This window comes from Muntiacus reevesi, chromosome 22, assembly GCF_963930625.1.
Source record: "Muntiacus reevesi chromosome 22, mMunRee1.1, whole genome shotgun sequence".
Classification (NCBI taxonomy): Eukaryota; Metazoa; Chordata; class Mammalia; order Artiodactyla; family Cervidae; genus Muntiacus; species Muntiacus reevesi.
In genome coordinates, this window is record NC_089270.1 from 5,231,391 (window position 1) to 5,257,531 (window position 26,141).

Genomic DNA, 26,141 nt, shown 5'->3' on the forward strand with positions numbered 1-26,141 from the left:
AGATTGAAGGTGGGAGGAGAAGCGGACAACAGAGGATGAGAAGATTGGATGGCATCACCGACTCAATGGACATAAGTTTGAGTAAACTCTGGGAGTTGGTGATGGACAGGGAGGCCTGGCGTGCTGCAGTCCATGGGGTCGCAAAGAGTCGGACACGACTGAGCGACTGAATTGAACTGAACTCAACCACCTATAAGGAGAAGTAGATTGGTAATGATGGCATTCAGTTCAACAATTGTGTACATCAGTTGCCTTTACACCCAGGATGCATTAAAATACTTTGGAGTGAATTTCTGATGGTAAAAATAGTTAATGCAAAAGCATAGGTGCACAGAAGCACAGTTTGGAGCAGAAAATACAGTTTGAGGACTTTACAGAGCAGTGTCTCTTACATGGATGAGGCAAAAATTCTGCCAGGTATTGGAAAGTAATGATTCAAATTCTATTATTATATTTATTCTTTTTAATTAAAATATGTACACTTAGAGAAAGGTTGCAAAAATAATGCAAAGTTCTTATATATGCTCTACCTAGCTTCACCTAATATTAACACCTTACAGAATCATATTGCAGTGATCTAAACCAAGAAACTACACTGATAAAATACCGTCACCTATTCTACAGCCCTAATCTGAATTTTGCCAGTTTCACTACTAAATAATTGTAATATATCCAGATCCAGTTCAGGATCACATATTAATTTAGTTGTTACATCTCCTTAGTCTTCTTCAATCTCTAATGGTTCTCAGTCTTTGTTTTTCAGCTTTAAAGACTAGTGATCACTCATTTTGTAGAACGTCCTTCAGTTTAAGTCTACCTAATATTTTCTTGTGATTTGTCTAAGGTTTTCTACTTTTTGGCAAGAACTTCATAGAAGTGACATGCCCGTCTCACTACATCATATCAAGTGGCACAGGATGTCAGTGTGTCTTATTACTCTTAACGCTAACTGTGATCCCTTGATTAGGATGACATCTGCCAGGTCCACTGTAAAAATGGCTAGTTTTTTTCATCAGCAATTAAAATGCTTATGGTGGAGAGAGATTTTGAAAATATGTAAATGACCTGTTCTCATCCCACCTTTACCACTTAGTTTATCTTCCACCACTGGTCACTTCCGTGATTTTCTAATTTTAACCAAAAATAGAAAAGGAGTTTAGGTTTAGTAATATTTCCTGGAATTTACACTGTCACCTTATTGAATCCAGAAATCAAGATAAATACATAGGGTTTAAAAATAATAAGATGTCTGATCTGCCCAACTCCAAATATGACATTATCAAGAATGCTATTTAAAATATGAATTTGTGTATCTGTTATCAATAACCATAAATGTCTTCCCAAATACTATTGCATGATGTGTGCTTTTCCAAAGCAATTTTTCAGTCCTGACAACTATGATAATCAAGTCTTGAAATAATTTGAACTTAGAACCTAGTTTTCAAAAGCTGTGTCTACGTGTTACAAAATGATTCCCCGAAATAGTAAAGATTTCTCAAGCCCATTATTATCACTAAAAATTTGTATATAATAATTTTAGGAAGATTTCTCCAAAATTATATTACTAAGAAATAAATGAGATAATTATTTGTTTTATCTCTAATCCTTTAAAACTCCTACTTTGGCATTAGTTAATGTTCAGGTATAAATTAAACACAGAGAATACATTTTTCTTAGACACCAAGGCAATTTGTTTTCCTAATAAGGTCATGTAAGCAGCAGATTTTGGAGTTCATTCTTTTTTGAATAAGTAGAATTTCAAACATGTTTGTAAAATTGGCCAGCATTTCATTTCTTTCCTCTGAAAAAAAAAAAGAGTCCTATATTATTTATTTTATCATCTACTAAAACAAATAATGTTTTAATACTGAAAGGACAGGGAGACATAATCTTAGAATAAAGAATACTTTAAATGGAAAACATTTAGCTTTTACTTAAAACCAATGTTATTATTTTCTTCCTGTTCACTGGGAAATTTTTCTACAGTATCCCAACATTACAGGTTGAATGGTGTGCCCCGCCTCCACCTCCCAAAAGAGATAAGTTGAAGCCCTGATGGGCAGGACTTCAGAATGTGAACTTGGAAATATAAACAAAATGTCTAGAAGCGGAGAGAACGGTCAGATGATGGCAAGGACTTTGCTAAGACGTGTCAAGAACCCAGCCATGAAGGGGGGCTCTAAGAAGGAAGACATGGTCCTAAAATTAGAAAGGTTGTGGAGCTGTTTTTGTTTTTATAAAAAATATTTTGTACTCATAACTGCAGAATGTTTATCAAATAGGAAAGTAATTTTTAATATTATGCAGAAAGCTTGAATTTGGGTTTGCCTTTAGAATGTAGAATCCTGTTCATGGGGCTGTCTCCCACGGCGGCCATGACGATGTCCCTCTCAGCCTCTCAGCCCTCTGAGTACCAGGAGCAGAGCTGATTGACAGCCCCAGCCGCGGGGCTCTGAGATCCGCCATTGGGCCCCAGCCAGGCCCCGCCCTGGCCGTGGGCGGGGCCAGCCAGTGGCTGAGAGCAGCAGAGATACTTGGAAGGATGCTCCTGCAAGGAGGTGGGGGACTTCTCTGCTGCTAACTTTGGCTTCAGTTAGGTCCGCTGAGGAGCTTCCCAGGTGGTTCAGTGGTAGAGAATCAACCGGCCAATGCAGGCATGGGTTTGATGGCTGGGTCGGGAGGATTCCCTGGAGGAGGAAATGGCAATTCACTCCCCTATTCTTGCCTGGAGAATCCCATGGACAGAGGAGCCCGGCAGGCTACAGTCCTTGGGGTTGCAAGAGTAGGACACGATATAGCGAAAAACTAAACCACCACCACCACCACCACCCATACTCTTGCCTGGGAAATCCCATGCACAGAGGAGCCTCCAGGCTACACAATCTATGGGGTCGCAAAGAGTTGGATACTACTGAGCACGTTCGCAGGCGAGGTCCATTGAACTTCTGGAATTTTCTTAGAACTGCTCTTCAGACTAAGGCTCTTCCACTCAGCCGTCTTCCCTTCCTCTTTCCTCTGCAGGGGTTAGACCTGCCTCTTCTTGGCATAGCACTTCCCTGCCTCCTGCCAGCTCCCTCCTCATTTTCCCTCGGGCGCTTCCCCTAATAAATCTCCTGCATTTCTAATCCTGTCTTGTGTCTGTATCTCAGAGGACCTAGCCTAAAGGAAACCATATAAAGGGTGAAGATTTACAGTGAATACTCATCTCAGTATTATTCAAAAAGCAAGTGATTGGAAATTTCCTAAAAATCCAGTAATAAGAAAATGTTTCAATCAATCATGATAACCCCATCAACTAGAATATTATAAGATTAGTGAATAAGAAAATACATTAATATTAATGATATACGAAAATGGTAATATATATGTGGAAAAGATATAAAATTTTATATATAATCTCAATTATGCTGTAACCCACTGTGCTTAGTTGCTCAGTCACGTCCGACTCTGAGGCCACATGGACTGTAGCTTGCCAGTGTTTAGTCTGTCCCTGGGCTCCTCTTCCATGGAGATTCTCCAGGCAAGGATACTGGAGTGGGTTGCCATGCCCTTCTCCAAGGGCTCTTCCTAACCCAACAATCAAACCGGGGTCTCCTGCGCTGCAGGAGGATTCTTTACCAGCTGAGCTACCAGGGAAGCCCTATCTCAATCATATATAAAGATAATCTACATATGCATACACAATCCCAGGAAAAAAAATATGTCAAAGTGTTAGTGATTATTTCTCTGGGTGGTAGAATTACTGGTTTCCAATTTCCTTTTTATTGTCTTTTAATTTTCTTAATATTTAAAATGTTCTATGTGAGATGATAAATAGCAAGGACCTACTGCATAGTACAGGGAACTATTTTCAATATCTTGTAATGACCTATAATGGAAAAAGTCTGAAAAAGAATATATGCATTTGTTATGTATGTGTAACTGAACCACTTTGCTGTATTCCTGAAACTAGCACAACACAGTAAATGAACTTCTAAACAAAAACAGTATAATACAGAGAAGAGTATACAACCCTTTAAACAAAAACAAAAAAGTTCTGTAATGACCATTGCTACAATTATAATTAGAAAACTATTAAATAACTTTAAAAGAATCCTTCAGTCTTATTTAAATATAGTATATGTAATATAAGGCTTCCCAGGCGGCACTCAGTTCAGTTCAGTCGCTCAGTCGTGTCCGACTCTTTGTGACCCCATGAACTGCAGCACGCCAGGCCTCCCTGTCCATCACCGACTCCTGGAGTCCACCCAAACCCATGTCATGATAAAGAATCTGCCTGCCAATGCAGGAGACATAAGAGACATGGGTTTGATCCCTGGGTCAGGAAGATCCCCTGGAGGAGTACATGGCAATCCACACCAGTATTGTTGCCTCGAGCAGCCCATGGACAGAGGAACCTGGTGAGCTATCGTCCCTAAGGTTGCAATGAGTCAGACGTGACCAAAGTGACTTAGCACACACACACTCACGCATAATATGAGAAACAGCTACGAGATTTTTGTCTACTTTTTCAGATGATGTCTCACTTGATTCCTTTCTGCAACGCTTGGCCAGTTCTTGTGCAACTCTTTCAGGGAAAGGGAGCTGACGTTTCAGTAGAAGAGATGAGTAAGAGTGTATATGATGGTTTCAGTATGAAAAGACCCACAGAGTTGTGCTCACTGTTATGGGAAGACTCCCTAGTTCCCAGGGACTGGAATGAATTACTCCATCCTCCCAGTGTCCTCCAATGCTATCCTGACCATTCAGTAATTCCGTTGTGCATCACACAGCGGTCTTGTAAGTTCCTTGAGGGCATTCATCTTGCGACCCTTGGTGCTCAACTCTAAACACTGTAAAGTGAAAGTGAAAGTCGCTTAGTTGTGTCCGACTTTTATGACCCAATGGACTATACAGTCCATGGATTTCTCCAGACCAGAATACTGGAGTGGGTAGCCTTTCCCTTCTCCAGAGGATCTTCCCAAACCAGGGATCGAACCCACGTCTCCCGCATTGCAAGCGGATTCTTTACCAGCTGAGCCACAGGGAAGCCCAGGTATACTGTAGTGGGTAGCCTATCCCTTCTCCAGCAGATCTTCCCAACTCAGGAATCTAACCGGGGTCTCCTGCATTGCAGGCAGATTCTTTACCGAGATGTGAGGGAAGCCCCTAAACACTGTAGGCATCTGACTATAGCTTGGATCATTGAATTGAATCATCCATCACCAATAAGACATCTTGTATTTTTTTTTCTAATCAATGGAACCAGAAAGCAGTATATGACTTTAAATAATATCATTTTCCTACCATTTGTGTTATTTCATCCCAGAAACCGTACGTGAATAATGTTGTCTCCTCTGCCTCCTTAATTTTTTGCTTGTGTTCTTTTGCTGGGCTCATTCTTCAGGCATTTGAAGTTTCTCATTGCCCTCTGCTGATTTTTTTATTCTGTGACTTTGCATATGCCCTTCTCCCAGGCTTGAGAGTTAGACAACTTGCCACTTCCACTGGATGATGGAGCACTGCTGTGCATGCCCAACTTCATGGCATAGTGAGCTAGGTGGCACCCAGCTAAGGACTGGCAGCCTTGATTGCAAGGTAACTTGGTGGCCGTGGCTAAGCCTTCAGTCTCCACTAAGACCCAGTAGCAGGCTTCCCAGGTGGCTCAGTGGTAAAGATGTTCTTAGTCGCTCAGTTGTGTCTGACTCTTTGCCACACTCTGGACTGTAGCCCACCAGACTTGCCTAAAAAATCCCTGTCCATGGGATTTTTTAGGCAAGAATAACAGGGCAGGTTGCCTTTTCCTACTCCAAGGGACCTTCTTGATCCAGGGATCGAACCTGCGTCTCTTGCATGTCCTGCATTGTAGGCTTCTTTACCCACTGAGCCACCAGGGAAGCCCCGTCCACCTGCCAGTGCAGGAGATGCTGGAGACACAGATTTGATCGCTGTGTACAGAAGATCCCCTGAAGGAGGAAATGGCAACCCACTCCCGTATTCCAGCCTGGAGAATCCCAAGGTCAGAGGAGCCTGGTGGGTCACAGCCTATGGGGTCACAAAAGAGTTGGACACAACTGAGCGACTGCACATGCATGCACACAAGACCCAGTAGCAGGCCAAGAGCTGTTCCTCAAGAGGAGGGTAGTTATTCACAGAAGATGGCAGGGTTTTGCTCCCTAGTTCGAAAGGCTTGTGCTGCAATTCACCTCGAGAGTCCTGCCAAAGGCTGCAGACAGCATCCCTACCTGCAGCTGACCCTTCAAGCATCACTGGGTCTGCTGGACCACACGGTCCTGGTGGCGGAGAAGCTTGAATGGCAGTCTGGACCTGCTGCAGGGCCTTCTTTGGTTCTGGGTCTCACTCAAAACTAGTAGCTTTAGGAGTCACTTGGTACACGGGTCATGGTAACACACCCAGATGAGGAACATCTAGCCTCCAAAGGCCCTACTAGGCACTGTATCTTTTTCTTTGTAGTAGATGCAAGAGCTCAGTCTTCACCTTGGAAAAGATACCCCCACATGCCCCAGCCCACTGGGACCCTAGACATCTCCCTGAGATAGAAGATACCTGAATTTTCATGGTATGAAATTTCATCATGAATTTCATCTTACAGGCAACTATCTTAACAATAAGTTTAGAGAAGTTGCTGCACATGGTTCACAAGAATGAATCATCATAATGTCACCAACATAATGGGCCAGGTTATTATCTTGTGGGGTAAGATGAGGAAGATCCCTGTGAATCATGGCTCAGGGCTGGATAGTGGACATATTTCTAAGGTAGAGCAGTGTAGGTGCATTGCTGGCCTTGCCAACTGGAAGTAAACTGGTTTCGGTGACCCTCATTGTCAGGTATAGAGAAAAAAACATTTGCCGGATCAGCAGCGCAAACCAGGTCCCAGGGGATGTGTTAATCTGCCCAAGCCATGGAACGACATCTGGTATGTGTGTGCATACTCGGTTGCTTCAGTCCTGTCTGACTCTTCACAACACTTTGGACCATAGCCCACCAGGCTCCCCTGTCCATGGGATTCTCCAGGCAAGAATACTGAGGTGGGTTGTCATGCCCTTCTCCAGGGGATCTTCCCACTCCAGGGATCGAACCTGCATCTCTTATGTCTCCTGCATTGGCAGGTGGTTTCTTTATCACTACTGACACCTGGGCAGTCCGACATCTGGTGCAGCAGTTACAACTGCGGTCACCACTCAGGTAACCTTACAATAAGCCACTGTTAGTCCCCGAGACCCCTCTGTCTTCTGCACAGACCAAATAAGCAAGTTAAGTGGGGATGTGGTGGGAATCCCCATCCTTATTTCTTTCTGGTCCTTGATGGTGGCTCTAATCTCCAAGAATGTAGCATTTCTTTCATCTTTACTATTCTCCTAGGCAGAGGCTGTCCTAGTAACTTCCACTTGGTCTTTCCCATCATGATAGCCCTCCATCCACAAGTCAGGGAAATGATGTAGGAATTTTGCTGGTAGCTGAGCAAGTCTATTTCAATTATGCATTCCAAAACTGAGGTATGGATAGGGGACCCATGGCTTCACGATGAGATGAACCTGAGCTAAAATTTAATTGATCACATGACCTAAATAAGACTGTACTCTAACTGGTATAGTCAAAGCTATGGTTTTTCTAGTAGTCATGTATGGATGTGAGAGTTGAACCACAGAGAAGGCTGAGCACTGAAGATTTGATGCTCTCAAATTATGGTGCTAAAGAAGACACTGAGAGTCCCATGGACTGAAAGGAGATTAAACTAGTCAATCCTAAAGGAAATCAACCCTGAATATTCATTGGAAGGACTGATGCTGAAGCTCCAAAACTTTGACCACTTGATGAGAGAAGCCAACTCATATTGGGAAAGATGGAAGTCAAAAGTAGAAGGGATGACAGAGTATGAGATGATTAGATTGCATCACTGACTCAATGGACATGAATTTGAGCAAACTCCAGGAGACAGTGGCTTCCCTGGTAGCTCAGCTGGTAAAGAATCCATGATAGTAAAGGACAGGGAAGCGTGGTGTGCTGCAATCCATGGGGCCACAAAGAGTCGGACATGACTGAACAACTGTACAACAACAGCCGCTAGCTACTGGACTTTGGTGATATTTTGGGTGCCTTGAAATCAGTTCAGTAGTCCCCTAAAAGTCTGATTATTTCTTTTTCTATAATGCACAGTTACCATGATAAAAACTCACAGATCCCTCTGGGGACAGGTGGGAGAAAGATTAACAATATAAATCTTGGCAGTGTACTAGGATCCCTCCTAGTATGATTCTTCCACCAATAATCCACATCCTTAATACCCGTTCCCACTCATATCCCTCGGATTGTGTCTATATAAGTTAGAGAACTCAATCAGTGCTATTTACAATAGCCAGGACATGGAGGCAAGCTAAATGTCCATCAATAGAGGAATGGATAAAGGAGGTGTGGTACACACACACACACACACACACACACACACACACACACACACACACACACAGTGGAATATTACTCAGCCATAAAAAGGAATGGAATTGTGCCATTTGCAGAGATGTGGATGGACCTTGACACGTTCATACAGAGTGAAGTAAGTCAGAAAGAGAAAAATACTGTGTATTAACACATTTATGTGGAACCTAGAAAAATGGTATGCTGCTAAGTCACTTCAGTCGTGTCCGACTCTGTGCGACCCCATAGACAGCAGCCACCAGGCTCCCCCATCCCCGGGAATCTTCAGGCAAGAACACTGGATTGGGTTGCCATTGCGTTCTTCAATGCATGAAGTGAAAGTGAAGTGAAAGTGAAAGTGAAGTGAAAGTGAAAGTGAAGTCACGCAGTCGTGTCTGACTCTTAGCGACCCCATGGACCACAGCCTACCAGGCTCCTCCGTCCATGGGATTTTCCAGGCAAGAGGATTGGAGTGGGGTGAAAAATGGTACAGCTGATCTTTTTGTAAAACAGAAACAGAGATATAGATGTAGAGAACAAACACAGAGACACCAAGGGGGATAAGGGGGTGGGGTGAATTGAGAGACTGGTGCTGACAAATATACACCATTGATACTGTGTATAAAATAGATAACTAATGAGAAGTTAAGTAGCATAGGGAACTCTCCTCAGCGCTCTGTGGTGACCTAAATGACAAGGAAATCTAAAAAAGAGGGAAATAGGTATAGGAATAGCTGGTTCACTTTGCTTACAGTTGAAACTAACACAACATTGTAAAGCCACAATACTCCAATAAAATTGAATAGAAAAAAGAACACTCAAGTAGCTCTTTCCAGTTTTGTGTGCTTTGCCATGGGTTACGCTTTGCACCTCACCTTGAGGAACCTGCAGACTTGAGTATAGCTGTGGGTCTAGAAGCACAGCATAGGGGTGGGGGGTGGTCCTGAGGAGAATCAGGGGCTGTCTCACGTAAGTGCCTCAGGGCTGGTCATTCCTGTTTCCCCAGACCACGCAGGGTTACCCCCTCAGCCAGGGATGGAGAAGCAGTCCCCACTGGGGATGAAGAAACCTCTTGAACTGGTAAACAAGACTCATCAGAACGTAGGGGCGCAAAGTCCCCAGCGTCCGCAAGGTCTTCCCATACATCCCCAACTTTCAGGATTCCAACTTCCTGAAAGTCCCAACTTTCAGGATTCCATTTCTTCCCAATCAGTGTCCTCACTTTAACAGTAATCCATCTACAAGGCTGAACCTCGCCTCAGATTGTAGCTCGCTGGTCATCGGATGAGACTTTGGGTTTAGTTTTCCGCAGTCTCAGTCCTGCAGCTATAGGAGGTAAACCTCTCCTTTGGGACATGCACAGAAGGGTTTGGTCATTTATGTGGCACTTCAATGGAGAATCTGAGGCCCTGACCTCATCTTTTTCTTTCTTCCCTTTGTCCAGTAACATTGGAAGTAGCCAACCATCTCATTTTATTTGTTAGTTTGGGGGAAAAAAAAAGTTTAAAAGTATTATATGCATAGTCGCCCAGATACTTAAGTGGGTGGTTAGGAGCATCCAGGGCTTCCTGGGTGGTGCTAGTGGTAAAGAACCTGCCTACCAATACAGGAGACATAAGAGACACAGGTTCAATCCCTGGGTCAGGAAGAGTCTTTGGAGGAGGGCATGGCAACTCACTCCAGTATTCTTGCCTGGAAAATCCCATGGACAGAGAAGCCTGGTGGGCTACAGTCCATGGGGTCACAAAGGGTCAGACATGACTGAAGCAACTTAGCACGCATGCACAGGAGCATCCAAGGGTGATGTTGCATATCTCTCTTGTCAGGTGACGTCATGGACCATTCATTATTCTCTAAATTACTGGAAACAGAGACATTAATATATTTAAGTTTAATGACTTGATGCTTTAAAACTGTGGTGCTGGAAAAGATTCTTGAGGGTCCCTTGGACTGCAAGGAGATCAGACCAGTCAATCCTAAAAGAAACCAACTCTGAGTATTCATTGGAAGGACTGATGCCAAAGCTGAAGCTCCTCTACCTTGGCCACCTGATGCAAAGAACTGACTCATTGGAAAAGGCCCTGATGCTGGGGAAGATTGAGGGCAAGAGAGAAAGGGATGACAGAGGATGAGATGGTTGGATGGCATCACTGACTCAATGCACATAAATGTGAGCAAACTCCAGGGGATAGTGAAGTACAGGAAAGCATAGCGTGCTGAAGTTCATGGGGTCACAAAGAGTCTGACATGACTCAGTGACTGAACAGCAACAACCACAACAGTGACTTTATTTCCAGTCATTAGGATAGCTCGAGGAATCACGTGCCCAAAATTCAGACTATACTACAAAGCTACAGTAGTTAAAACGGTGTGGTACTGGCACAAAAGCAGACACATAGATCAGTGTCAATCTGCTTCACTCAGTCTTTGACTTCAAATGTTAATCTCATCCAGAAACACCTTTACTGACACACCCAGAATAATGTTTGACCAAATATCTATGCACCCCTTAGTCCAGTCAAGTCGATAAATAAAATTAACCTTCCCAGTCCTTGATACTCGACTAGTACCTAATGCATTGTGGTGCTGTCAGATGTTTATTCAACTGAATTGAGCATACAGTTCATCATGTATATAAAACATTAATTCACTTTGAAATTAGTTTGTAAATGATGACACCTCTCTCAATATGCTACCAGTTCAGTTCAGTTCAGTTGCTCAGTTGTGTCTGACTTTTTGAGATCCCATGGGCTGCAGCATGCCAGGTTTCCCTGTCCATTACCAACTCTCAGAGCCTACTCAAACTCATGTCCATTGAGTCAATGATGCCATCCAACCATCTCATCCTCTGTCATCCCCTTCTCCTCCCACCTTCAATCTTTCCCAGCATCAGGGTCTTTTCAAATGAGTCAGTTCTTTGCATCAGGTGGCCAAAGTATTGGAGTTTCAGCTTCAGCATCAGTTCTTCCAATGAATATTCAGGACTGATTTCCTTTAGGATTGAGTGGTTGGATCTCCTTTCTGTACAAGGGACTCTCAAGATCGATTCACTTTGAAATTAGTTTGTAAATGATAAGACTTCTCACAATATGCTATAGATTTTGAAGTATTTACTACATACCAATTATCAATTGGGCTTCCCAACTGGCTCAGTGGGTAAAGAATCTGCCTACAATGCAGAAAATGCAGGAGACACGGGTTTTATCTCTGGGTCAGGAAGATCCCCTGCAGCAGATAGTGACAAAACAGTCCAGTATTCTTGCCTGGAAAATTCCATGGACAGAGGAGCCTGGCAGTCCACAGAGTCACAGAGTTGGGCATGACTGAGCAACTGACCACAGTCACGGTACCCAGACCTAGTTTATTATGATGTGGTAAGTACAAAGTACTCTGAGGGTGCTAGTTTCTACACAGAGCACTCAGAGCCTCTTAGTCTTGTTAATGAGACCAATAAAAAGCTGAAACATGGATTGGGGAGTTGAGAAATTCCCTCTAAAGAAGTGACGTTTACAACCAAGCCTGAAGGATGAATGCCAGATAGTCACTGTTCTGTTTTCTTATGATTGTGAAAGAGTCAGGGATTTGTCTGCCAGCCACAGCCCTGTATAGAGGATGCTCTGTTACCAGCATGCAGTGGGTGTGTGACAGCTGGTGGGGCTGACACAGAAGGGACCTGCTGGGTCCTTCTGCAGAGGGTAAACAACAGAGAGAATCAGGTACTCTTCTCTTTTTCTGTCATACTTTGGAGACCTGCATGAACTTCCTTCACAAGCATCTATCATGCTTACCTCCATAACAACTAAGTCAAAATTAGAAACTGCTGGTAGCACTCTATCCCTCTAATTCATTTATCGGGCAGTTCGGTAGTGAAGTGAACGTCGCTCAGTCTTTGCGACCCCATGGACTATACAGCCCATGGAATTCTCCAGGCCAGAATACTGCAATGAGCAGCCTTTCCCTTCTCTGGGGGATTTCCCAACCCAGGGATTGAACCCAGGTCTTCCGCAGATTCTTTACCAGCTGAGCCACAAGGGAAGCCCGAGAATACCGGAGTGGATAGCCTTCCTTTCTCCAGCAGATCTTCCTGACCCAGAAATCGAACTGGGGTCTCTTACATTGCTGGTGGATTCTTTACCAGCTGAGCTCCTAACATGTCACTAAAGGTTTATAAAGTCCATACCCTTTGCCTTAAGACGATTTTATTTTTAGAATTTTGTTGTGGATAAATGTGGGCGTGCAAAAAGATCTACAATCACTACACCAACCAGAAGGTGTGAGGTGACAAATGTGTTAATTAACTTGATTGTGGGGATCATTTCACAATGTATACACAAGTCAAATTATCACATTGCACCGCTTAAAGAGATATGGTTATTATTGATCAGTTATACCTTCATAGAGCTTGGGGGAGGGGAAAAGAATGAGGATTATTCATGCAAGGATTGTTATATTAGAGAAAAATGAGAAATAATGCAAATATCAACTGTGGGGGAACAGTGGGATGAATTAAAGACCATTCACATAAGAACATCCTCCCCAGCCTTTAGAAACGAAGTGTAGAAAACTAGGTAATGACAATTCACTTGGAAGACAAAGCAGATAAAAGCAAAAAGTGTGATGATAAAAGCGGGGGTAAATGATATGTCCCCAGCAAATGGCAGAGACACAAAGTGGCACTTTTCAGGAGCCCAGTTGCTACCCCAAGTTATCTCGGCTGTTAAATACTTCAAAGGCGATGGCAAATGACAGGGGAGACCTGGCCGGGGCTGGAAAATGTACCATTATGTACAGTTATTTTCCAAAATAAATTGTTTGATCTTGGATTAGAGTAGGGCTTTTATGAAAGAAAAACATACTCACACTCCAAATGTCAGTCCCAATAATAGAAGGACTCAGAAGTCAATTCTGAGTAAGTTCAGGCCTCTGGGGTTCCTTTGTTCGAGAATCACTCTCTGGGTCCACGTTGCAGGTAGAAATCTGTCCTTGGCAGGCCTTGGGGGGCTGGCAGCCTTGCTGTCTTCAGGGTGTTGGCAGCCAACCTGCAGTCTCTCTGGGAAGCTCAGGGGTTGGGGGCTCAAGGTCTGTGGCTGAGATCTAGAAAAGCAAAGGGGGTTCTGGCAGATAGGGCGGTGAAGGGGGGGAGATGCTGTGGGGGGCAGGCAAGTGGCACTGAAAGCAAGGTCTGGGAAAACAGAGGGCAAACTTGATATCCTGGATAATAATTCCTAGCATGCTAGAAAAGTGTCTGCGTAATAGAGATTTCACCAGCGCAGGCGGTCATTCGGGCGCTTGTGAGATACTTGCCACCCAGTGGCACTAGTGATAAACAATCTGCCTGCAATGCAGGAGAAGCCAGAGAAGCGAATTTGATCCTTGGGTTGGGAAGATCTCTTGGGGTAGGAAATGGCAGCCTGCTCTAGTATTCTTGCCTGGAAAATTCCATGGACAGAGGGGCCTGGCAGGGTACAGTCCACGGGGTCACAGAGAGTCAGACATGACGTAGCGACTAAACAACAACAGAGTCCCAAATGATACACTGTGCTCATGCTCACATTTATGCTTTCCTTTTCTCATGGCAAAGTATGTTGCATGTCTGTGCTACCATATACTGAAAGTGAAAGTGAAGTCATGCAGTCGTGTCCAGCTGTTTGTGACCCCATGGACTGTAGCCCACCAGGCTCCTCTGTCCATGGGATTTTCCAGGCAAGGGTACTGGAGTGGGTTGCCATTTCCTTCTCCAGGGGATCTTCCCAACCCAGGGTTAGAACCCGGGTCTTCTGCATTGCAGACAGACACTTTACCGCCTGAGCCACCAGGGAAGGCTTACCATATACTAGAAAAGGCCTATTTTCTGTTTTCAAACAGTTCACAACTTGGGGTGCAGATGGACAAGAGGCTGTGGACGATATTGGCTGAGAGCCTCAACAGCGAGGACCAGAATTCCAGGGTTCAGTTTCATCCCCACCCACCACCATGTGGGTTAGCTTGGCCTAGTTACTCAGCCTCTTTATGTCTATGCTTTCTCATCTATAAAATAGAGTAATCCTTGTTGCAAGGATTGAATTAGTTAGTATTCATAAAGCGCATGGAAAAAAGCCTCAAGCTTCGTAAAAGTTGTGTAAGGGTTAGTTACTGTTATTGAGTAGCAAGTATTCTTCCTAAATTCCCATAATGGCCCCATGAAATTAGTACTGCTATTTCTACTTTACAAATAAAGAAACTAAAGCTAACTTCAGTGATTTAATAATTGTGTGAAATCTAGTTCACACAATGAGGAAATGGCAAAACTGAATCCAGAGCGCAATGTCTTTGACATTTGACCACGTGGTCTGGCATGGGTCAGAAGTAGATTACAGAAGCCTCAACAGCAACTCTGAGGTCTTTTGGACATTGAACAATTTAAGATGATGACAGAGAACCTTATGGGGTACAGGCTTCTGAAAGTGGAGTTTCTTCAGTTATCAAATTTGCCCATTTTTGTTTGGCCGGGACCTAGCATAGTAACTGACTTGTAATAAATGCCCACTGGATGCTTTCTGAGTGAGTAAATGAATGAATGAATAATAGCTCTTACACATCCCTCTATAATAGCTTTTTATCTATATATTATGGATAGACTGGCCTAGAATTAAGGGATATAAATTGCTAGGACAGCTCCTCGAATTCATTCTGATAAGTGTTTACCTATTTATTTTACAAAAATATACTGAGCACCCACAAGTGCCAGGCAGCATGCTAAATTCTGAGTGCACATGGGTGGCTAAAACCAACATATCACCAGCATTCATAGAACTTATAATTTCATGGCGGACACAAGCAAAAGGAAAGGAAATAGCTAATACAGACATGATTACAAATAATGACAGAGACCAAACCAACGGATTTCAGCGATAGAAAGTGATGGCCCATGGATAGGGCATTTAGATAATTGGTCACGGATGTCATTCCATGGACTTCTGGAATGACGCAGTGAGGACTGGGCGCTCGATGCTGGGGGGCTGGGTTTTACCACTGAGCTGTTCTCAGGGGCTTCGGCCTTCTTGTGTTATGCTGTGCAATGCTTGGTAGCTCAGTCCTATCCAACTCTTTCTGACCCCGTGGACTGTAGGGTCAGGCTCCTCTGTCCGTGGGATTCCCCAGGCAAGAATACTGCAGGGAGTTGCCGTTTTCTCCTCCAGGGGATCTTCCCAACCCAGGGATCAAACCCGGGTCACCCGCCTTGCAGGCCGATCCTTTACTGTCTGAGCCACCAGGCAAGTCTGAGGCACCAGGGAAGCCTTCTTAGCCACCACAAATACTTATTGAATTTAGGCAAAAAAAGGGCAGAGAATGACTATGGACATCACAAAAAAAGAAAATCCAGGATGTCTCCAAAGTTGCGAGGTTGAGACAGATTTCCAAGTTCTTTGGGACCGTCAGCAAGGCTCTCCTGAGTTGCAGACTGACTCCACTTATAAATTTTAAATGCCTGAATCAGGACAACTGATCCAGATGAGAAGTTGGCCTTTAGGAGTTCTGCAAAGTCATCAATCATCTTAATTTCAGGTGATAGCCCAAAGCAATGAGAGAAGTTTTTCAGCATCCCTTTGGGGTCTGCTTCCTTGGTCTCTTGTTCCAGAGAGAAGTTACTTGGTAACTGTTTTAGGGATTCCTTGGGCTGAAATTAACCTCCCAGAGCCTCCTTCAGATTTTGGGTCAGTATGAATCCCAGCCATCCCCCTCATATCTGCATGTCCTCTCATTCAAATCAAGGGCTTATCTTGTCATTGACTGGCTCCCCAGGATGCATGCAATAGACTGCAAACTTCTTAAAATGGTACCTAAGGCCTTCTAGAGGGCATTAACATTTTTCACTATTTCTACTTTTGCAAAGTTTCTTGAATTTGTTCGATGTCAAATATCTTCATTTCTTTAGTGTCCCCTCTGCTTGTGATGACTTTCTGCAGACTCTCACCTTTGTCTCTCTGACAGGTCCTTCAAGGATAAACACAGATGCCAACTTCCCTGTGAAGCCTTCTTTGACTTTACTAGTTTGAATAGATTCCTCCTTCCTTGAAGGTTCTTTGTACGTTATTTAGCTTTTCTTTGATAAAGTTTGAAGATACCTACCTTAGGATGCCTTAGATTTATTTCTGCCTTAATCTCTAGTGTTAATGCCTACTTCCTATCTGAGCCTGTCCTTCACACGCCACAGTGTCATTTTACATGTATTTCTGAGGTTGAGTAATCTCTGTTACTTTTTCTGATAATAGTAGTAGCAACTATGAACACTTACCAAGTGCCAAGCACCGTTCCAGTCAATTTATTGCATCCTAAATGTCTGTTCAGAGAACTTTGGGGGGTTATTCAATACTCAACCTGCAAAACTATATGCAAACTAGTATGGTTTAATTTGCACTTTTATTGACTTATTTAATTCTCATAAAAAACATAGGATTGCTACCAGCGCATTTCATAGGTTAGGAAACTGAGGCACAGAGAAGTTAAGTGACTAGGATCACACAGCTAAATGCAAGATTCAAGCCAAGTCAGTGAGGTTCCAAAGTGCATCCTCTAAGAGAATAGTCATGTCTTTGTTTATTTTATCTGCCTGTCACATTTCAGCTGTATCTTGCATGTATATGTTAGCTAAATGCTTATGAAATGAAGAGGCAGAAAGAAAAAATAAAAGGCACAGATATAGGCAAGGAAAGGCAGAGAAGGACAACAAAAGAGTGGTAAGAAACTAGCTTTCTAAATCAGATACAGCTTAGTAGAAGGAACTGGACACCATGCAATTGGACAGATTAAGGAAAGGGACAAAGACTTCAATATCTAGATGAGTCAGACAGGCAAATGGAAATTAGGGACACTGGCTGGTGAAGGCTGTGGAGTGATGGAAACCATGGAGGATGGACAAGTACTAACTGGTCCCATTGCAGGCTGCCCTGCCAGCAGAGATGGGGCCAAGGGGTGCCAGAGCTTCTTTTCAAGAGAAGATGAAAATCTGGATTTTACATGAAATTCTTTGTTTTTGTAAGCTATTGGCAAGTATTTCAAATGAAAGGAAAAATAAACTCTCTGTGGGTTAAATCTAGGGTGACTATAGTAAGATGAAGCCTCGAACTCAAAGGTCAGGTCAGGTTTTAGGGCATCCGGAATGTCTGTTGAGAGGACTTTGGGGGCATCTTCAACACTCAATGTGCAAAATTATATGCAAACTAGCATGGTTCAATTTGGGGGGTAATGGAACTGTTGCACTGGGGTTAGACATGTTTACTCTTTCATGGTATACAAACATTGCTTCTTGAATTTCTTTATGGTTTCCCAAAGGAGTTGATTTACAAGCTTCAAATGAGCACATTTCTTTCATTTCTCAGGCTTAGCCCTGCAACAGAATAAGATGAGTCATAGCTGGTACCTTAGTGGTGGGGGAGGGATAAATAAGGAGGTCGGGATTAACATAGACACACAAATATATACATGCATGTATAATAGATACTCAACAAGGGCCTACTGTATAACATGTGGAAGTCTGATCAGTACTCTGTAATAACCTATATGGGAAAAGATCCTGAAAAAGAATAGATAATATGCATATGTGGGAATCCCGGGTGGCTTATTGGTAAAGAACCCGCTTGCCAAGCAGAAGATGAGGATTCGATCCCTGGGTCAGGAAGGTCCCTTGGGGAAGGAAATAACAACCCACTTCCAGTACTCTTGCCTGGAAAATCCCATGAACAGAGGAGCCTGGCAGGCTGCAGTCCTTGGAGTCACAAAAAGAGCTGGACAAAACTTGGTAACTAAACAACATATGCATATGTATAGCTAAATCACTCTGCTGTACATCTGAAACTAACAACACATTGTAAATCAAATATACCCCAATGTCAAATGAGAATTTTAAGAAAAGAGTAAGAAAACCCAGAAAAACAAAAGAAGCAGGGAAGTGGCAAAATCAAGCAGGTAACTTGATCATGTAAAGGATTAAACATCTACCGGTGTGACTTTGAGAGTACGTGCTGGAAGATTCGGATGATGAAAAAAGTGGAAGTAGTTTGGCAAGGCTTCAGGGTAGAAGTGGGGTGGTGGGGACAATATATGTCTGACACTGAGCAGGATAAAAAATAAAATCCAGGTGATGAGAGCCATTTCATGCTCTTGCCTTTTCTTCTAATTAATTCTGTACGCATGGCTTGGGTACCTACCCAAGGGCTCAGTACCCTGCTGGCCACTGAGGATAAAGAAGAGAGAGACCCTAAAGAAGAGGAGGATGGACCTAGGTCCAAAGTAGCAAACTGCTTAAGACTCAGGCAGACTGGTATGAATCTTGTCACTATCATTAATTATCTGATCTTGAAGGAATTTCTTAGCCTCTCCATGTCCTAGTCTCCATTTCTGAAAGATGCGGACAGTAATTCCATCAATCACATAGGTTTGTTGTGAGATTAGTTTGTGTAAACCAGTCAGCACAGTGCCTGCCACAAAGTAAGGTCTTCAGAAAAAATAGCAATTACTACATCTATGTATAAATTTTCCAGTAGAAGAATAGAAAAAATACAGTTTACCCAAAGGAGGAAATTATTGAATATTTCTCTTTTTTGAATATTTCTTATCTCTTTCAATTTTTTTTCCTTCATAGCATGTATTACAATTTGAAATTATATTTCCTAGCAGCTATGCATATATTAGGTACCTAATAGTATCATTTTTGAGCACTCATATGTGTGGGCTCTAATCCATTCTGGTGCATCATCTCATCTAATCCACTGCAGCAGTCTTATGGATTGTTACTATTACTTTTCCCAATTTAAAAATAAGGTTCCCAAGGCATACAGAGATCAAGGCACTTGGTCAAGTTCACAAGACAGGTAAGCCCTAGAACCAGGGTTGAGATGTTCTCTGGCCAGTGTTCCACTGTGCCACCATCCAATGCCAATGAAATATGTGTGGAATAAACACATCAGTGAATGGGTAAAAAAAAAAAAGTTTCCCAGGGCAGGGGCCACTTTAATTGGAGAGGAGGGTGAGTAGGAGTTTGCAGGTAAGCAAAGGACCAAAGGCCGATGCTTGCCAGCATGAAGTGAGGTTGTAACTACAGGCAGATTGATTATAGCAAATAAACAAACAAATTGTGTGTGTGTGTGTGTCTGACAGAGACACAGAGAAACAGACAGATAGAAAGAGATGGAGAGGCAGAGAGAGAGAAACTTTTAATGAGCTTGGGCATTACTCCACTGACAGCGGAGTAAACACTGAAGGGAAAATGTGGGCAAGCTTACTTCCTTTTCTATAATCAACCTTCGGCTTGTAATAAGGATGAATCCCAAGTCAGAAGAGAACTGTGGATGTGTGAACAGTATCAGATATTTCCAAACTTGGAATCTTTAGGTATTAACAGGAAGAAATATTTCCAATAACCATTTGGAACCATCTATAAGAAACAATGAGAGCAAAACTCCACCTTATTCAGAAAGGGGTTCCCTAAATGGATTGTTGAGCTCTCCCCAGTTTTGATCAGTCTGGGACTGCACCGGCCTGCTCGGTGTTACTTCAATTCTCCAACCGAGACAGCCACGTAAACACAAGCTTGGGCAGCACTGAACTCTTGGGCCGCCTTGAGTTGGGGAATTTAAACACAGGCAACGGTTAGGCTTTGCAGTGGCCATCATTCCAAAACATAAATCAAGCCAAATTTGTTTGAAATCCTGTCTTTAGAAGGTTGTGTGTTTTGACAAACCTTGCAGCAAATTTGGTCCAGCTTTTGGATTTGTAATGAAACCCGAAACCCAGCGTGCTGGCCTGCCCTGGGGTCCTCTGGAAGGAAGCCTTCCAAGCAGCCCTAGTGTATGTAAGGCCTTCCCTAATCTCATCCTGGCAGGAGACAGTTACTGTATTGAGCTGCACTGTAAATTTGAGGTGGACTCTGCAAACATTTCATGCAGTTATGGAGAAGGACAAATCAAGACGGCAATTTGGAGACATTTGGATGCTGGAGTGTTCTTAAGAGTGTAAATTGCAGAATTAGCAAAAGCTTATCCCCTGTTGGCTAGTGACTTACAGATACCCCAAGCCATGGTTGGGGCAGAAAGTTAATTAACCTGCTTATTAAAAAGAAGAAATGTCTCATTTGCATGCATTTACATTCACGTCTTACATGCATCAAGCTTTTTGGTGGTCTCTGCTTTCTTTCTTTAATACCACTGACCTAGCTAGATACTGGCTCAAAACATTTACATTTTCTGTGCTTTTATATCTGGGCTTTGTTTAAGGAGTAGATATCTGGTTATCATTGGTTCTGGCAGAATTTGATTGCCGTATAGATCATTTCATCTCTATAGACATCCTCTCCCCTCCCGTGGGTGGTGCAGGCTTTCTTGCAGTTATCATATACCATGATTGAGAAAAGATTCATGGACATAACCCATCTTAGAAAATAAAGGCCTTGTCTCCAGCAGAGTTGGGCATGTTATTTGGGGATAAACCATTCAATTATTTGCAATTTCCTACTCAACTGAATTTTCCATGGACATTTTTTGCAGGAGTTTTCTCTGTCTTGCTTTTACTATCTTACTTGGAGGTCTGCTTTGGGAGATTTTGTTTCCTTTATTCTGTCTCCTAGGGAAAGAAGACCATTGCACCATGGCTGTTTCTTGGGCATTCCACATTCCAAATAATCATTATTTTTAACCTGAAAATGTTTCAGTGACCTGAATCTAGGCCCCCTTAAAGCAGCCTGAGTGAAGCTTTGGGAGAAGGAGAGGGAGTGCGCTGGGAAGAAGGGTGACAGACAGGGGCCTAGGGGGCTCCGAGGGAGGGATTGAAATGCAAAGACTCCACCAAGCTCTCACACAGCAAGGAAAACCAAAACTGCAGAGGGAGCTTAGTGCAGAGCGAACCTGCCTGGGAGCGAACCACCAGCTCAGTTCTGGGGGACCCGGACACCCCCTCTTGCTGTGTTTTGTAGCCATCACCTCTCTGATCCACGACAATGGTTGTGGTCGTCGGGGGCTGAGGGGCTCAGCTGGGAGCGGTTAAACCGCCTATATGCTAACAAGCTCAGCCATCAGGTTGTGAAGGGTCCCGGCTGGAGGGGAAAGGAAAAAACAAAATGAAATCCCACCAAACCTTAGACCTCTGTCAGACTGCTAGGAGAAGGATATTTTTTGAACTAGTCTACGGTGCGGACAGGAAATGACCTCTCCACCAACTGCTTCTTTAAAAACAAGCAGTGATGCCTAAAGCCATCCAAGTCCCCTCTGCCTCCCTCCCTCCTTCCCTCCCTTCCTCTCTCGCAGCCTCCCTCCCTCTCCGAAGCGCCAGCTCTCCTGCTCTCCCTCCGCTCCCTCCTCCCCCTCCCTCCTCCCCCTCCCCCTCCTCCCTCCCTCCTCCCCGCCGCCCGCTCTCCGCTCTCCCTCGCTTTAGAGGCTCCCACGGCAGTTCCCAGCCACTGTGCTCAGCCTGCCTGCCTGCCTCTGTGTGTGCGCGTGTGTGTGCGCGCGTGTGTGCGAGTGTGTGTATGCGCGCGCGCGCGTGTGTGCGAGCGTGTGCCTGCGGCTACTTTGTAGTGGGGAGAACACAGCCCATGTGCTCTGCATGGACGTTACTGATACTCTGTTTGGCTTGATTTTCGACAAGCAGGCAAGATGTCCAGCACACCACATGACCCCTTCTATTCTTCTCCTTTCGGACCGTTCTATAGGAGACACACACCCTATATGGTACAGCCAGAGTACCGAATCTATGAGATGAACAAGAGGCTGCAGTCCCGCACCGAGGTAAGGGCTTCAACCTTGGGTGTGTGTTGCTGTCTTTTTTTTTTTTTTTTTTTCCTTCCCCCAAACTGTGCCCGAGCTTTTCCTGCGTGGCTGGCTGCAGCCTGCGGGAAGTGTCCCGCTAGATCCTACCGCGTACGTGGAAGTGAGCGCCAGGAGGAAGCCACGAGTTTGAACGCTGGGTTTCTTGCTCAGCAACTCTTGGAGGTGGGGACAGTTTCTGCTGGAATCTTGAGATAGACAGCCCAGCACTTGATTCGCCTGTCGGGTCTCCAGAAATGCTGCTTTCCCAGAACTCTGGCGTCTTGCAGGCTCCGCGTCCGTCCCCTCTTAGTGTTTCTTGAGATAGAGTTCTAAGAGATTCCATGCTCATTGGCATCCAGCAATTTTTTTTTTTAAAGCAAATCCTAGAGGAAGTCTGCTTTGACCTGCATTTGCTTTTCAAAGTCATCAGGATTGAGGTGAAAAGGGCGGTAGAGCCACCCCTGGTACTTTTCAAAACTGGCCCTGGAGGGACCTGGTTATCTATTTCCCTGTTAAATTCAGAAACCACTTGCTGGGGGCAAGGGGTTCTTGACTTTCTCCCAGGGAGGATGGGGGTGTCTCCTGGGGCCCTCCCTTCAACCCGAACTGGCTCAGAAATCAAATCAGCTTGAGTTTTTGGCAAATTCTGTGATCTGGTGGTGCCTGAGAGAGGAGCCTCACCTCCTCGCAAGCAACTCTGGGAACCAGGGGATGCAGGACTTTGAGAACTTTGTAAATGCAAAAACTCCAGACTGCCTCCTGCAAGTTAAATATTTAATGCCCGTGGACTTTTCCTCCCTGCGGGCTGAGCTGACCGGTCCTACAGCTGGGCTGCCCCTTTGCCTTCAAGTTGGGGCTTTGTGTTGAAGTGTTCTGAGAAGGAGTTTGTCACAGAGTCACTTTAGAAAGTAGAAATCGCTGGGAATTTTGTCCTCTCTGCAGAGTATGGATACCCGGAGGGTCGCTGGCAAAGAGCTTTCGGGGACTAGCATTGGTAGAATTTTAGGTAGAAGATTGACTCTCAGTTCCAAAGAGGGACTCAGTTAAGGTTGTATGATAAAATAAAATACACTTGAATTGTCAATAGAGCCATGGACAATTCCTGATGTTTAATGTATTTAATGTAGCTAACAAAATGTGACCCGCTTTCTGACTGGCTAACTGCTGGACTAGGACTGATTTTTCTTTTCTTTTCTTTTTTAAAGTAGCTGAGCTGTCTTTATCACTGCTGTTTTCTTTATGCGTTAATACATCATAGATGTTCCATATACTTGATGCTATTGCTCTCCCCAAGAGCCAGTAGCTTTGACACAAGTGTAAAGTCTTGTGCAAAGGGTGGTGAGCCTTTGAATATAAATGATATATGTGTGTTGTTGAGTATGTGTGTTACAGTTTGTATATTTCAATGTCATTCCGATCTTTGCAACTGTGTATTGGAATCTTCAACTCTTACCCAATCTGGCGGTTGTCACAGCCTGCTTTCTGAATTAGGAGGTTAGAGGATGTCTTCTAGTTCAGGCATACATAATTGCAACACAGATTTGGGGTAAAAAAATATCTTAAAATATGATTCGTTAAAAAAAAAAAAAAGGAGACCAGGGGCCTTGATGGATCAATTGTTGAAGAGCAACAGGATTTAAAAACAACCCGTGTCCATCTTATATCTTAGAAAGTTTGTGTGGAATTGTAGGAGGAGGTTTTCCTCCCAACAACCTTCTCTGTTAGGGGAGCAGGCGGATTTCTCAGACGTCTGTGTTCTCCTGTGTCCCTTAATTATCACCTGGCCAGTTCTGAGCTAGAATACTCATCTGGAAGACTTCTCCATGCTGGTCCTCATAAAAATCTGTAGGATGCAATGAGGTGCCTACATTTATTTCACATCTGAGAGAAAACCTTTGAAAGCTCCTCATTCATGGCATGTTTCTTAAAAATGGCACATTATCTTTTGTGAAAGCTAAACTCAGGAATTCCTAACTTTTGGATCCGGGGGTATTACTTTTAAGTAGAAAAGCTGCTTCATAGCTCGAGAAACTAGAAAAGGAAATCTTGCTATGACAGATCTTAAATATGTTTTAAAACTTCTCTGGCTGACAAAAAGGCACAGAAAACTGTTTCTAGAACTGAATGTTCTAGAGCCTACCTTAAACATTTCTTCCCTTAATTAGATTTTTAAAGTAATTATCCAAATAATGACTCTGACGCTTCCGTTTTTCTTTGCCAAGCAGTAAAGGATGTCATGAAACCGAGGCCATAAGTTTGCTTTCATTTCATAATAAAAAAAAGGAGAGAATCAAATAAATACTCTTAAGATACATAAATCTTAACATTCAGTACTAGATCAAACTTTATAATGGGAAAAAAAGGGTTTAGAAAAGAATAACTTTTCTTGAAAAAGTTACATTGTGCCTTACCAAGGATGATTATTTATGATGAAGTTATTCTGAACCCTAGGGAGAGATGGGCTGGAATAAAGTACAATAGTATCCAGCAAGAGTTATCAGTTTATAGTCACACGCAAAAATCAAATAGATGGTTGCCGAATCACTTTTAGAATGTAACCTGGGCATCCATCCACTTTGGGCAAGAGAGGCTGACCCTCTTTCCTTCTCTCTTCTGGTTCCTGCTTCTATATTACTTGGTGTTATTTCATCGACTCCTTACACGTGTACACACGCACTTACACTCACACACACACACCTGGGTAACACCCTCAACTCTCCATTCCTTTTTGAATGTACACTTGCCTAGAAAGAAATTGCAGCACATCCCGTTTGCGATGAAAAAATTTGTAACCAAGTTTGCAGAAATTTCCTGGAAACTTCCTTCTTTATGGAAAGGAAAAAGTCGTGAAGAAGCAGTGTGGTGCTCACCTACCTTCCTGCCTTTGCTGCCCCCCAGAACATTCTTTTCTGGGATTGATGCATTTCTTCCAGTTAAATCCAGTCAGAGCCCTTCAGGAGCTGGGTAGTCTTAAAGAACCCTGGATTGGAAGTTAATCCTGTTTCAAACTTGTTTCTTGACTTACTAACTTGTTGGCATGGGTCTTGTTTCCTCATCAGCAAATTCCCTGCAAGGCCCCTTTAATTGGAAAATCCAGATTCTTTCGAAGTCCAGGGTTGGGTTTCCTTCAGTGTGAACAAAGTGTCGTGAACCGGAGTAATGAGCAAAGACATTATTTCTTGGCTCACGGTATTTAGTTCAAAATCGCAAATGGTAAGGTAAAAGCAGAGTCATAGTGGAGAAAATGTTGCAGAGAGAGACCCTGGCAGACTTGTTTAAGGCCAGCGCTGGAAGCAAGCAGTTCCTGGGACACAGTAGATGCTCAAGAAACATCTGTGAGCCCACAGCCATGAATCAGTAAGTGACAGAGGAGAGAGAGCTTAGCTTTGTCATTGATTCTTTGCCTTCTGAGCCACCAGGGAAGCCCAGTGTCAGTGAAATTGGCATCATTCCTGAGAAGCACGGTTCTGATGCCTTTGGGGGTGCTGGTACCTCCTGAAGCTGCTTTAGGAACCAACTTCCGAGTGCCCTAAAACTGCTCATCTCCACCTCTCCACATTTATTTCATCATGAGGCAATTTAGATCCATAATCTCTGTGGCCAAGGAAAGCAAGTGTCTAAGAAATTATGGGACCTCAATTCTTTTTAAAGGAATACGAACACTTTACAAAACGAACCAACACAACATAAATATGTTTTCAATGCTGCCGGCTATTCCGGGAAATAAAAATTTCTTTGCAACACCAGAATCTCAGTGGAATTTCATAAAGAAATGCATGGATGTTTCCCTCTCTTTTTAGTTGAAATTAAGAGAAACTCTTGGAGCTTTTCCTCAATGTTGATCTGTATCCTAGCCAGTAGGAAGAGGGCTAGGCTGTTTTCCATTGTGTATGTTACCATGAATTGACCTGAGGTCTTCGCAAATTCATTTACTATTTGAACGAT

The 26,141-nt window shown here is 43.5% G+C and overlaps 1 protein-coding gene and 1 long non-coding RNA gene across 10 annotated transcripts in view; one reads left to right on the plus strand and one right to left on the minus strand.

Moving 5' to 3' along the window:
* Positions 1-543: 543 nt before the first annotated feature.
* LOC136152875 (uncharacterized) lies at positions 544-25,194 on the minus strand. The gene is made up of 3 exons (XR_010660280.1): positions 25,071-25,194; positions 13,279-13,512; positions 544-1,801 (listed from the first exon to the last, which is right to left on the minus strand). It is a non-coding gene; the product is annotated as an uncharacterized lncRNA (long non-coding RNA).
* LDB2 (LIM domain binding 2) overlaps positions 21,831-26,141 on the plus strand; it is a 454,166-nt gene continuing 449,855 nt past the window's right edge. For all 9 annotated transcript variants that reach the window (XM_065914353.1, XM_065914344.1, XM_065914346.1 and 6 more), the window contains exon 1: positions 21,831-22,175. In XM_065914353.1, coding sequence (XP_065770425.1) covers positions 22,044-22,175 — 132 coding nt within the window. In that variant the 5' untranslated portion in view covers positions 21,831-22,043. The remainder of the gene's footprint in view (positions 22,176-26,141) is intronic.